The sequence below is a fragment of the Budorcas taxicolor genome, chromosome 8 (assembly GCF_023091745.1).
Source record: "Budorcas taxicolor isolate Tak-1 chromosome 8, Takin1.1, whole genome shotgun sequence".
Classification (NCBI taxonomy): Eukaryota; Metazoa; Chordata; class Mammalia; order Artiodactyla; family Bovidae; genus Budorcas; species Budorcas taxicolor.
Window position 1 is genome coordinate 80,896,722 of NC_068917.1, and position 15,191 is coordinate 80,911,912.

The 15,191-nt window shown below is 41.3% G+C and overlaps 1 protein-coding gene across 1 annotated transcript in view; it reads left to right on the forward strand.

Annotated features, from left to right (window-relative positions):
• The window catches only part of NTRK2 (neurotrophic receptor tyrosine kinase 2), a 393,599-nt gene that overhangs the window by 320,091 nt on the left and 58,317 nt on the right, over positions 1-15,191 (forward strand). The window contains exon 16 of the mRNA XM_052644926.1: positions 1,019-1,253. Coding sequence (XP_052500886.1) covers positions 1,019-1,253 — 235 coding nt within the window. The remainder of the gene's footprint in view (positions 1-1,018; positions 1,254-15,191) is intronic.

Sequence of the window (15,191 nt, forward strand, 5' to 3'; positions counted from 1 at the left end):
AAAAGTAGCCTTTCCTCCTGGCCCTGAAGCACCCCCTCAGTCCATCCAGGCAGTGACTCCAGTCTTAGCTCACCAGGCAGAATTCCAAGTTGGGGAATGCGGGTGGAGGTAAAGGGTTAACAGTGGCATCCTAAGACTGAGACCCTCCCTTCCCTGAAGCACATGCCACTGTTCAGATGCCTTAAGTTGCCACATAGCTGGGAGAAAACTGGATAAGACAGAATATAAAGAAGATATACAACAGCACCATACTTCACCACTCCCCACACATAGTATGGGGAATAAAAGTTGCCCCAGTGAGAGACTAAATGTATTGTGATTCAAAAAGCTGCCCTCTGTGGTGGCCAGTGCAGATGGAGCTGGAGATCAGGGATGGGGCTGAGCTGAAGGAGATGGCATTTTTCACTGGGAATGAATGCCTGGGATGAGGATGCTCAGTTATTTTGCCAAGCTGGTTTGAGGATGACAAGGGTAGCTTGAAACCATGTTGGGCCATGGAACGGGTGAAATGGGGGGAGATCAGAGCTGCACTCTGGAGGGACCAGCCTGGGTGAGGACCCTCTGCTGCAGGACATGGCTGAGAGGGGGAGAGTTGGGGCTCCTGCAGGGGTGCAATGACTCCTGACCCCAGGAGAGTGAAACTCTCCTCCAGTGTTTTATTTTAATTTGCATATTTTTTTGTTCACTTGTTTTTGCTTCAGCCACCCACTGCTTTCTAGGGTTTTGTAATCTAGCCAGTGCCTGACCCCAGTGTAGTTCCAGAGCCCTAAAAGGTGAACCTGTCTGTATGTTGAGGGAGCACTGTTCAGGCCCATGGGGTCCTGGAAATGTTAGACTTTCTGGGAAATGAAGCCTGGGTACTCTGGAGGTTTTGGAGGTAAAACTATGGGTGGATTGTCCTTGCCTCCTATTTTCGCTAAGGCAAGTAGTATCCTCCCACACCAGCAGCTGATGAGGGGCACAGGACCCCTCAAGGCAAAGAGCCGAGGCTCCATGAGGCCTTTTGTGTCCTTCCCAGGGCACATGGACCGGATGCAGTGCTGATGGCCGAGGGCAACCCACCGGCGGAGCTGACGCAATCACAGATGCTGCACATCGCCCAGCAGATCGCTGCAGGCATGGTCTACCTGGCGTCGCAGCACTTCGTGCACCGAGACCTGGCCACCCGGAACTGCCTGGTGGGCGAGAACCTCCTGGTGAAGATCGGGGACTTCGGCATGTCCCGGGACGTGTACAGCACTGACTACTACAGGGTGAGTGGCTGTACCCGTGAGGAGGCCCAGGGCTCTCCTTCCCTGGGCTTCCCTCCTTCCTTGTTGTAGTCATGTGCCTGGGCTGCCGCAACAGAATACTGCAGGCTCAGTGGCTTGCACGGCAGAGGATGATTTTCACACAGTGCTGGAGGCTGGAAGTCCAAGCTCAAGGCGACAGTAGGGTTGTTTTCTTTTAAGGCTTCTCTCCTTGGCTTACAGTCTGTGCCTTCGTGCTGTGTACGTCCTCAAGTGGAGGACATGGTTTCTTTGTGCACATATATCCCTGGGGTCTCTCTCTGTGTCTAAATTGCTTCTTATAAGAATGTCAGTCAGGCTGGTTTAAGGCCCACCCTAATGGCCTCATTTTAGCTTAATTACCTCTTTAAAGGCCCATCTCTGAATACAACTGTATTCTGGGATACTAGGGGCTAAGGCTTCTGCATGTAAGTCTGGGGAGGACATAATTCAGCCCGCCACACCATCCTGCCCTTTCCATGGTTCTCTAGATATTGTCAAGAGAAAGATTTCAACATGAGAGTTGTGCCGGGGCAGCCCTGAGGACTTTAGGAGGCCACAAAGTTAAAGGATTTAGAGGTTTGGTTTTGATTCCGTGAAATTATGCCTGAAGCCTTTTGTTTGAGGTTTGACTTTAGGTGAACTCATTCACATAAATGAAGGTGCACTAAGATGTTGGAAGTTGCCACTGAGAACCATCTTGGTTGGTGACCTCTTGATAAGAGGTTCTGTCCTACCCAGTCTGTCTGGGTTCCACCCTCTAACAAGCTAACAGCTAGAATTGTATTCAATGATGCAAATCCACTGATTACCTGGAGTTAGCCGCCTTGGAGTATTAGATTTGTTAACTGAGATCTCAGAACTCGGGTATGAAAGAAAAGGGTCATTTCTGGAAACTGTGAAGTTGTGATATTGAAAGTGAAGATTTGGGGTCATGTTCTACCATCTCAAACCCCCACTTTTTTTCTTGTTGTCATGCTTGATTTTTAAGGGCAGAGGGATGTAGGGAGAAAAACAAGTGTTTTAGAAATATATCACCTAAAAAGATAAAACCTATAACTGAACTAACTTTTGTACTAGATTGGGCCTGGCGAAGAACATGCCTGTACTTGCCTTTGCTCCTCCCATCATGACCTATCTTTGAAGAAGAACTTCCTCCTTTTGTCTCCTGTAGTCTTTCTTGCAGCCTCTCTCACCTCAATGTCTGCCTTTTAGCTGAGCTGACTTTGCTACAATTAGTCTAGGACAATGAACCCATTGCTTAGCTGCATATTCTTCTGTAGATTGTTTTGTGGGGGTTCTTCCTTTGTCATTTTGATACACATTGTGATAAGCACCTGTTCTAAGTCTAGTGATGACTAGTGTGGTCTGGAAAGCTAAAACACGGCTGGAGGTTACATGCCAATGGATGTGTGTTCTCTGTTAGCTCTGCTTCTTTGGCAGGGAGTGGACAGATGGGGGCATTTCCCTGTCCAAGGAGACAAATGAACACATGGGCTTTTCCTTAAAAACAATCTTTACTGATCTTGATGAGCATCCAGGGAAGAAACATGTGGCCCTGGCAGTGGCTCTCCCTTTCACAGTACGTTAATAAAGGTTTCAGAGTGGTCTGGCACAAAATAAGTGCTCAGTAAATATTTTCAACTTTATCATTATCCAAATCAATAAAGCTATGCTTCATTCTCAAAGCTGTGACTGAATGAGGTAGAACTCAGTGACTTTTGCTACAATCTCTGGAAAAATAATTCTGAAGAAAAGGACTGAAAAACTTAACAATATGAAGATAGATTACCCAATTATAAAATAGGTGAAAGATTTAATTTTCTTTTGGTGCCCCCCCAAAAAATATACAAATGGCCAATAAGTACATAAAATGATGCTCAACATCATCAGTCATTAGGGAAATGTAAATCAAAACCACAATGAGGTACCACTTCATATCCACTGGGCAAAACAGACAATACGAAGTGTTAACAGGGATGTGGAGAAATTGGAACCCTCATAAATTGCTGGTGGGAATGTAAATTGGTGCAGTTGCTTTGGAAATAGTTTGGCAGTTCCTCAAAATGTACAACAGAGTCATCATATAACTCAGAAATTCTACTCGTTGGTATATACCCAAGAGAATTAAAACCATATGTGTACACACACACACACACACACACACACACACAGGTACACAAATGAAATAGCAGCATTATTCATAATAGCTCAAAAGTGGAAACAGTTTAAGGGTCCATCAAATAGTAAACAGATAAACAAAATGTGATCATCTGTATGATTGACTATTATTCATTAATCAAAAGGAATGATGTACTGATTCATGCTACAATATGAACATTGAAAACATTATTATGGTTAAGTGAAGGAAATCAAGCGCAAAAGGTTACATACTATATGATTCCATTTATACGGAATATCCAGAATAGGCAAATCCACAGAGCAGGAGGTAGATTTGTGGTTACCAGAAGCTGGGGGACAATGGAGAATGAGAAGTGACTGGTTCTGGACATGAAGTTTCTTTTTGGAGTGATGAAAATGTTCTATAATTGTGTAGTGTGATGGTTGTTTAGTATGTGTGTAAATATAATAAAAATCATTGAACATGCACTTTAAAAGGGTAAATATTATGGTATAAGAATTATATCTTGATTTAAAAAGCCTCAAAAATACTAGAAAGCAATGACCATTATTATAGACATGAGAATTTAGCCTTGGTCATTTATGCATTTTAAAACACTGTCATTTGTCATCTACCATATATTCTGATTTTGTTAAAAAGAAAATTCTCCACTTAGTGAGATTTTCTTGAAATACTTCCTTCTGAATAGATTGGAGGAAATAATGATTCCCAGTTTCTTTATTTGTTAGATGTTCTTCACAAAACTGTCTTAGTCATTAAGAAATGTGCTTCAGGTGCCACACTGATTTAATCCCCCCACCATGGTCCCTACTCAGTTGCGACTTCAAGGTTTATATGCTCACTTTGTTGTTTGTTGTTCCCATTGAGGATGAGGAGAAAGAACCAGCCTTACCTTGACCTCTGTGACAAGTGGGCCTGGTGGGATTTGGTACAAAGTGGATGATGAGCATAAGAACTGGCTGATTTAGTAGTAGCTTAGAAAAAATAAGAAATTATGAATTTCATTTTGCTGTCTCTAAAATTTTCAAGTGGTAATCTACTTTTTGGTTCCATGAAAGTATTTATTGTCATAGAACTCATTTGTAGAATATCTTTGCTTATTCAAATATCAAAAGCCTATCCATGAAGTTCACTCTCTTGAGTTTGTCCAATGGACAAGTAGAAGCCATTGCTCTATTTCTGCATGTGAATCCAGCATGACTTTGTATGGCTTACCTCCCAGGACACTTTTGCTTTCACATAAGTCACCCACCTGTTGGACCATCCATAAGCTTAGTGTTAAGCCCATCCTCATCATGGTTTCTCTTCATCTTTTCTGCCATGGAAGCTGGGGAATCTATTCTCCTTACAGCTCATTTGTGAGCACATTTTTGTAATTATTTTGTTCTTAATTTCTTCAAAAGCTTTCATACTCCAAGGTGGGGAACTGCTGTGGCTAATGTGGGCTATCATCATCACCACGTTAATATCCTTCCTGCACAGTAGTGGATGAGGACTTTTGTCTTCACCAAGGGTGTCTTCCATGGAAAGATGCTGTTTGGGCATGGAGTCAACTGGATTAAGGAGTTACATGATCTTTATCTTTAAGCAAGAACCAATCCCACTGTCAGCCTGAGCCTTCTGCTCATGGTGGCTTGTGAGCTGCCTTGTGGGGTGGCCCCAGCTCTGTGTGATCTATGGCAGGAGGGGCGGGTGGCAGCTGTTCCTCCATCATGGGGGAGCTGGCAGCACCAGGAAACGGCTGCCTCAAAGCTTCCACCCTGTTGCAGCTGAGCTAATTATATCTTCCTAAAGAAGGAAGAAATCGGAACACTACATTTGCATTGAAACCAGCCTGATATGGCAGGTCCAAAATTACTCTAGCATTTATGTTCTCTGAATTGTTTTAATTAGCAGCTCTGCGGTACCAGTCTTTCATTTCGTTTTTATTCCTTCCCTCCACTGGCAAAGCCTGACATTTAGGAAGCATCTGAACCAGATTTCTGTCACATTCTGACTGTCAGAGACCTAGGATCTCAGTCTACTTGGTCATTACTATGCCTCAGTGGATCCACTGAGATTTTTAAATGTATGCTTTGGTATTTTCCATGATTTGGTTTCAACATGCCTTTAAAATGAATGGTGACCATTGGTGAGTACAGAGCCCCAAAGATCTGAAATCCTCACTTTTAAGTCTTATACAACACTTTGAGTTTTAGTTTTATGGTGGTGGGGGTAAGCAATTCTATCTTTTAATTCATCTTTCACTTAATAAAAAACAGGGAAACAGAATTGGGAAGCTCATTAATAGTGGACATTTAAAGAAGCAAGTGAATCTAACTTGGTTAAAGGCCATGGTGAGAATCCTAAAGTGTTAAAATGATATAAACAAGTCTGGAAATCATCTGAAAGTGCTTAATACAGTTTATCAACAGCACAGAGAAAGGAAGACAAGTTTTGTTAAACTAAGCTAATATAACAAGTAGCAAAAAGAACTGTTTTGAACTTTAGGTACTTTGTCCCTTACTCTGCCTACCCCGGAGGAAAAAGGGTGATAAACTAGAAAATAAAGTCCTGAACCATAGAAGAGAGAAGGCTTCAGTTCAGTTCAGTTCAGTCACTCAGTCGTGTCCGACTCTTTGCGACCCCATGAATCGCAGCACGCCAGGCCTCCCTGTCCGTCACCAACTCCTGGAGTTCACTCAGACTCATGTCCATCGAGTCAGTGATGCCATCCAGCCATCTCATCCTCTGTCGTCTCCTTCTCCTGCCCCCAATCCCTCCCAGCATCAGAGTCTTTTCCAATGAGTCAACTCTTCACATGAGGTGGCCAAAGTACTGGAGTTTCAGCTTCAGCATCATTCCCTCCAAAGAAATCCCAGGGTTGATCTCCTTCAGAATGGACTGGTTGGATGTCCTTGCAGTCCAAGGGACTCTCAAGAGTCTTCTCCAACACCACACTTCAAAAGCATCAATTCTTAGGCACTCAGCTTTCTTCACAGTCTAACTCTCACATCCATACATGACTACTGGAAAAACCATAGCCTTGACTAGACCGCCCTTAGTTGGCAAAGTAATGTCTCTGCTTTTCAATATGATATCTAGGTTGGTCATAACTTTTCTTCCAAGGAGTAAGTGTCTTTTAATTTCATGGCTGCAATCACCATCTGCAGTGATTCTGGAGCCCCCCCCCCAAAAAAAAATCTGACACTGTTTCCACTGTTTCCCCGTCTATTTCCCATGAAGTGATGGGACCACATGCCATGATCTTCGTTTTCTGAATGTTGAGCTTTAAGCCAACTTTTTCACTCTCCTCTTTCACTTTCATCAAGAGGCTCTTTAGTTCTTCTTCAGTTTCTGCCATAAGGGTGGTGTCATCTGCATATCTGAGGTTATTGATATTTCTCCCGGCAATCTTGATTCCAGCTTGTGCTTCTTCCAGCCCACCATTTCTCATGATGTACTCTGCATATAAGTTAAATAAGCAGGGCGACAATATACAGCCTTGACGTACTCCTTTTCCTATTTGGAACCAGTCTGTTGTTCCATGTCCAGTTCTAACTGTTTCTTCCTACTTGCATTACAGGTTTCTCAAGAGGCAGGTCAGGTGGTCTTGTATTCCCATCTCTTTCAGAATTTTCCAGTTTGTTGTGATCCACACAGTCAAAGGCTTTGGCATAGTCAATAAAGCAGAAATAGTTGTTTTTCTGGAACTCTCTTGCTTTTTCGATGATCCAGCGGATGTTGGCAATTTGATCTCTGGTTCCTCTGCTTTTTCTAAAACCAGCTTGAACATCAGGAAGTTCACGGTTCACATATTGCTGAAGCCTGGCTTGGAGAATTTTGAGCATTACTTTACTAGCGTGTGAGATGAGTGCAATTGTGTGGTAGTTTGAGCATTCTTTGGCATTGCCTTAGGTAATTTAAAAACTGGACAAGCACATGAAAAATAATCAAGGGTTAATTTTTATACCTTGGTCTTGAAAAATAAAAGTGTTTATTTTTTTAAGGAATATTTGCTTGTAATGTGAGCATTTCTAAGTAGGTAGGTAGATGATAAATAGATAGATGAATAGATTGTGGAGTAAATAGGTAAATCTTAACTCATTCCACAGATGTTTTTACTGTGCTTTGTAAAATGCTCAGGTCATCCCCGTTATGAGGAGCAACACTGTGTCTACCTGGTGATAACTGCTGATTCCTAAGCGATAACCTCAGTTCCACCACCTCCCTGACTTCCTCCAAACAGAACAATGGCTGACAAATCTGTGATCCCTCAATACTTGTTAGAAATAAGTGTTACAGCATAGAGTATTTTGCATCATGGAAATCTGCTCATGTCTTCTCATTGATGTGAGAGCGGAGAGAGGATAAATTTTATATATCTTTATCTCTGTGCCTGGCAGAGTGCACGGCACAGACTAGGTATGCTGAATAGGACACATATAAGGAAAAGCCTTGATGAATGTGTCTTTTTAGCTCTATTGATGAAAACTGAAGATACTCAGACTTGCAGACAGGCCTGGTGCTGGGTCTAGGAACACTGCCTTCAGGAAGTAAAGCTAGAGATACAGGGACATCTTTATCTCAGACAATTTATTTTCAGTAGAAAGCCCAGAGCTGAAACTTATTTACATTAACACTATAGTGGACAAACTTCCTCTGATATATTTGCCTAGAACCCTTAAAACCAGACAGAGTATTCATATAAAAAGGCAACAAACACATCTTCCTGAAAGAAGAATGTTCTCTGTGTCATTAACTCTCTTTTGCAGATACCATTTCCTTATTTTTCTCCTTAATAGATACTCACACGATGACTCTTAACTTTCACACAAACAATTATAGACCTTTCCGGTTAGGTTCTTTTGATTGAAGTGGCCCCAGAAACATAAGAGGTTGTTTATTCTATGAAATCATCTTTAATTTTATGCCTTGAACAACAGTGAGAGAAAAAGCACAGTTCAGAGGAACTTGCCTGTTGGGCAGAAATCAGAACATTGAATTCAGGCTAATTCTATGTTAAAGTAGATTTGCATAAATTGTTTTAAGATGCTAAATTGACTCAGTTTGTATTCAATCCTCCCTAAGAACCTTTCACATATGCTTTGGAGTTGTAACAGGGTGGGTGAGTGTCCATTTATTCATTCATTCAACACACATTAATGAAGCAGCTGCCACATGCTAGATACTGTACTAAATAATAAAGGCAGAGTCTTTAGATGTGTGATAATGGCTTCCCTGGTGGCCCGGCAGTAAAGAATCTTCCTGTAATGTAGGAGATATGAGTTTGATCTCTGGGTTGGGAAGATCCCCCCTGGAGGAGGGCATGCAGCCCACTCCAGTATTCTTGCCTGGAGAATCCCATGGATAGAGGAACCTGGTGGACTACAGTCCATATGATCACAAAGAGTTAGACACTACTGAAGTGACACACAGCACCATATGATGAAGGGGCTTCCTAGTTGGCGCTAGTGATAAAGAATCCACCTGCCAATGCAGGAGGCACAAGAGACATGTATTCCATCCCTGGATTGGGAAGATCCCCCGGAGTAGGAATTGGCAACCCACTTCAGAATTCTTGCCTGAAAAATTCAATGGACAGAGGATTCTTATGGGCTACAGTCCATGGGATCGCACAGAGCTGGACACAACTGAGTAACTGAACACAATGTGATGGATGCTGAAATATCAACAGAAATATGTATAAGGAACCCTAAAAAGAAAGCTACCAGTCTGCTTTAGGAAATCAGAGTCAAGGTCACAAAGACAAGGCATTTGAACTGGTATTTAAGATATGAATCAGAAATTTATCTATTGGCAAGAAGGCTGTCGACGATGAGGAGAGGGGGGAATTCTTGGCATAGGAGGTAGCATAGGAGAAGAAATGGTGTGAAAACATCATAATGCATGGCCTGAGAATGAAGCTCCTTTACATACCCTTGAGGTTAAGAAAGTAGGCTATTCACATTATTATCAGGCTTCACAGCTGCCTGTTTGCTATGCCAAATTCTTTGAACTTGGCCTTTTTGTCAGTGGGAAGCTACTGAGAGATTTTATGCCAGAAAGTGACATGTCAGATTGCATTCTGGCAGCTTATGAAAATAGATCTGCCCAACAGATCCCCAGATCTCCACTGCTGTATGTATTTGATTGGTCTAGTGCAGTGTCTCTCAAACTAGATCCCTTAGCTGATCCATCTCTTTCACCAGTAAAAGAGATCCATGATCACTAAGGTAAGCAATAATTTCCTTGCTACAGAACTCCTTAGAGCCTTTCATCTATTACTGGGATGTGTGGCCTTTTCAGAAGAGCTATAGAAAGTGGCCAAAGTCTGCACAAAGAGCTGGCCTGCTTCAGAGCCCTGGTTCTATCCAGAGCTTTGTCCAGAGCCCTGGCTCCATCCATTTACCAACTAGTGGAGTCTGTTAGCAGATGATGGGATAAATCCTCTTGTTTTTTAGTCTTCTGAGTCTCTTATTCTTGAAATCAAGAGCCCTTCCTCTTGTGTACACAGGAGTACTACATACAGAAATTGGTGTTTTCAGGTGTGCTGGGAAGGATGGTAGGCAATAGCCCATTGATGTGCATGGGCCAGAAGGGTTCTGATTCCTCAAAGTACTGAGAAGTATATTCAGTAGATACTTTCTCCCATTTTTACCCATCTGGAAGCAGTTAGGCTTCAGCTGTCTTATATCTGTCACATTCCATATCTTTGCATCACTGAGACAAGAGCCCCTTAAAAGGACACTGACAATAAAGACCTAACAATGATACAGAGAAAAGAGCATCCAACAGTGATCCTAAAGACGAAAGTTCAAATATCTGATTTCCCTTTTCTAGCAGTTAGGTGGGAATGCACTTAGGCATAGGCCAAGCAGATAGGGAGTTGCTTTTGTTCACACTATAAGAAATTTACAGGTGGGCAGTTTTCTAATGGGTTCAGAAGCTTTCCAGTGTCAGAGCAATTTACTGGCACCTGACATTTTCTTGGTGTTTTATTCATGGCTGAAGGATGGTTGCCTCAATTCCAAACATGTCAAAACTGCAGTTGGAGGAGAAAGGAGGCAGGATGGCTGCAGGTGAAAATAATTTCTACCTATATACCTTTCTTTCATCAGGAAGTAACTCTTTCCCAGAACTCTTCCGCAAAGACTCCGTCTTATACCTCACTGACCACACATGGGCCAGGACCAAGGACTGAACTGACTAGCAGAGATGAATGGCTTTCTGAAGATCTAGATAAACTGTGATTGTACTATAGGTGAAAAGGAAGCCAAAGTGAGTGGCTCTGAGAAGAGCAAAGAAACCTTTCCATGCTCACCTTAGGTGCCATCATGGCCTCTGTTTCTTTATTCTCAATGAGCATCTGCCTTTAAAGCTTGCTGAGTAAAATAAATTGAAGTGCCACATATTAACTGCTAAAAAAATAAAATTGCTGGCATTTTTCAATAGGAGAGTTTTACTCCTCTGTATATAATGCATCTTTTTCTTCAAGCTGCTTTAAAGATTTTCCCTTGGATTCACTGGGTTTCTTGGATTGTGGGCTTATAATTTTCATCAGTTTGAAGATTTGGGGCCACTATGTGTTCAAATATTTCATCTATGCCCTCACTTACTTGCAGGGACTCCAATTTCACTTTTGTTAAGTCACTTACAGCTTCCTCATGGCTCACTGAGCTCGTTTTATAGTTTTGGATTCTCCTTTCTTTGTGTGTTTCATTTTGGATAATTTCTATTATTTTGCCTTCAACTTCCATAATTTTTTTCTTCTGCAGTGTCTAATTTAGGATCCTTCATTCCCATTCATTATAGTTTTCATATCACTTATTCAAGTTTTCATTCCTACAAGTTCTATATGGACCTTTTCTTATATCTTCCATTCTAATTAACTCCAATTAACTTTTATAATAAATGTTTATTATAAACATTTTATATTTAAATTTATATTTATATGTTAAATTTATATTTAAATGTTTATATTATGAAACTATAATTTTATAATTATGCTCTATAAATGTGTAATAAATGTTTCAGTCTGTTTGCCTGTAGTTCTATCATGTGTGTCAGTCCTGGATCCATTTTCATTGTTTGATTTTTCTCCTTATCATGGATCATATTTTCCAAGTGCTTTGTATGCCTTATGATTTTAGATTGGATGCCAGACATTTTGAATTCTATCTTGCTGTATGCTGGATATTTTGCCTTACTAAAAATATTTTTGAGCTTTGTTCTGAAATGTGGTTATAATGCCTTGAAACTACTTGATCCCTTTGTGTGTTGCTGGTACGATTTATTAGGTATTTCTAAATCATTGCTTACTTTAGAACTAATAATTCCCCATTGCTGAGGCAAGATCTACTAGGCACGCTACCTGATTCCCCATGAATCATGAGATTTTCACTCTGCTTCATGGGAACTGGCAGTATTCCTGGTCCTGTGTGAGCACTGGGCACTGATCCTTTTGGGTTGTTCTTTCCCAGCCATTGAGAGTGTCCTCATTTGCATGCAATGATCCATACTCAGCTGAATACTTGAAAGGCACCTTCTGTAGGTCCTCAGAGTTTTCTGTGTGCAGCTCTCTCTTCTCTGGTTTTGTGTCTTGTCCACTGTAGTCACCTTGATCTCTCTGGGCTCTCAGCTCCATCTCCTCAACTCAAGGAGCATGCTGTGCTCCACCAATGAATGAAGTAATCTTGGCAACCGTGGGACTCACTGTGTTTGTTTCTAATCTCTCAAGTATCATGATCTCTAATTGCCTATTATCTAGTGTCTTGAAAATAATTGTTTCATATGCATATTTAAGTCAGTTTTTGGTTGTTTCTGATGAGACAGTATATTCTTTCCCTGTCACTCCACCTTGCTTAGAAGTAGAAGACAGTTGCCATCTCTCAATGATGATTAATATGTCATTAAAAAATCTATCAGTGAACTACGTGTAAGCTGCAGTAAAGAAAACAAGTTCTCCCACCTCTTTAGATCAGCTACTTCCTGTGAAGGATTTTTTTTCTTTTTAATTAAGTAACTTACATTTACATAATACTTCTTCTACAATCAGTTTTCCTGCCTACACAAGATTATTACTTTTGTAAGAGAGTAGATTTTCTCCATCTTCAGTGAGTGTTGAGCAAGAGAAAATTATCTAAGCTTCCTTGTTACCTCTGAGAGATTCCCAAGGCTCAAAATGTGAACTAGTTCAAGAAAGCTTTGGAAAAAGCTGTGTGAGCAGAATATTAATAATACTCCACACTTTTCACATTTTCCCACAGACTTTGTCCTGTGGTCAGGGACAGAACACCTTGGATGGATAAGGACTGAATTCGTCCAATATGGTACTGCATATATAATTTTTAGCCATGTCTCTCCAAAATGTAGATTCTGAATGAGATGTATTCTGTTCCCTAAAGAAAACCACAAATCTCTTGGGGGAGAAGAAACATAATAAATCACTCTAATGCTAGGCATGTTGTGAAGTGTAGAGACAAATTGATTTTTATTGGCATGTGGGATGAAATCTGGGAGAGAAATAGAATTTGACTTGAGTCTTAAAGAAAGAATGAAGCAAGTGACAAAGAATTAATCCCAAAAACATACAAGCAATTCCTGCAGCTCAATTCCAGAAAAATAAGCAACCCAATCAAAAAGTGGGCCAAAAAACTAAGTAGTCATTTCTCCAAAGAAGACATACAAATGGCTAACAAACACATGAAAAGATGCTCAACACCACTCATTATCAGAGAAATGCAAATCAAAACCACAGTGAGGTACCATCTCACGCCAGTCCGAATGGCTGCTATCAAAGTCTACAAACAATAAATGCTGGAGAGGGTGCAGAGAAAAAGGAACCCTCTTACACTGTTGATGGGAATGCAAACCAGTACAGCCACTATGGAGAACAGTGTGGAGATTCCTTAAAAAACAAACTGGAAATAGGACTGCTGTACAACCCAGCAATCCCACTGCTGGGCATACACACTGAGGAAACCAGAATTGAAAGAGACACATGTAGCCCAATGTTCATCTTGGCACTGTTTACAATAGCCAGGACATGGAAGCAACCCAGATGTAAGTGGTAGACAAATAGATAAGAAAGCTGTGGTACATATACACAATGGAATATTACTCAGCTATTAAAAAATATGCATTTGAATCAGTGCTAATGAGGTAGATGAAACTAGAGCCTATTATACAGAGTGAAGTAAGTCAGAAAGAAAAACACCAATACAGTGTATTAATGCATATATATGGAATTTAGAAAGAGCAGTCTATGAAGTCGCTGAGGGTCAGACACTGCGCGACTTCACTTTCACTTTTCACTTTCATGCATTGGAGAAGGAAATGGCGACCCACTCCAGTGTTCTTGCCTGGAGAATCCCAGGAACGGGGGAGCCTGATGGGCTGCTGTCTCTGGGGTCACATGGAGTCAGACACGACTGAAATGACTTAGCAGCAGCAGCAGCAACAACGATGACCTTATATGCAAGACAGCAAAAGAGACACAGATGTAAAGAACAGACTGTTAGACTCTGTGGGAGAAGGCGAGGGTGGGATGATTTGAGAGAATAACATTGAAACATATATATTATCATATGTTAAATAAATCACCAGTCCAGGTTCGATGCATGAGGCAGGCTGCTCAGGGCTGGTGCACTGGGACGACCCTGAGGGATGGGATGGGGAAGGAAGTGGGAGGGAGGGTCAGGATGGGGAACACATGTACACCCATGGCTGATTCATGTGAATGTATGACAAAAACCACCACAATAGTGTAAACTAATTAGCCTCCAATTAAAATTTTTAAAAATTTATAAAAAAGAGAGAAAGAATAGCAGATGCAGGTGGTATTGAACTTAAAGACTATTGCAGATGACTGAAGTTATAATCAAGACTACGTGACCTGATTACAAGTACTTCTCAGGTAGAATGTGCATCTTCTAACATTAACCTCCATAATGCCTCACACAGTGCTGAGCTCTTTCTGGGTTCTTACTGATTATGATAATTGCTTAAAAGGAAGGTCTGAGAAAGCCTGTACACCATTCCCTTTGAAGTCTTTGGCAGTAAAGATTTATCCATAATAGTGGGACTTCAGTGTGGAAATAGGTCCTAGGTGCAAGTATGATTTGACTTTATCTCTCAACTCTCCATCGGAGAAGGCAATGGCACCCCACTCCAGTACTCTTGCCTGGAAAATCCCATGGACGGAGGAGCCTTGTGGGCTGCAGTCCATGGGGTCGCTAAGAGTCGGGCACAACTGAGTGACTTCACTTTGACTTTTCACTTTCATGCACTGGAGAAGGAAATGGCAACCCACTCCAGTGTTCTTGCCTGGAGAATCCCAGGGATAGGGGAGCCTGGTGGGCTGTCGTCTATGGGGTCGCACAGAGTCGGACATGACTGAAGCAACTTAGCAGCTCAACTCTCCATAACACTTGCTTAGAATTCTATCCTCAGGCAGTTAGTTCACATTCTTATTTGGTCTATTGATCCAGATTTGAAGAATTATAAAATTACAAGAGATTGTTACAACAACCTAACCTAATCTGTGTATATATGAAGACATTAAAAACGCCAGGATGTACAACAGCTTCTCTTGGTAGTCATTAATTGGTGGTCATGAGAACTTATTAAAGGCATAAAAACTGAAAAATTCTACTTATCTAATAAAAACAAGTTCCAAATTGAATTCCACTAAGAGAATTCTCAAACATAAAGTTGCTTTAGAATGTGCATGCTAAGTCGCTTCAGTCGTGTCTGACTCTGCGACCCTATGGATTGTAGTCTGCTAGGCTCCTCTGTCC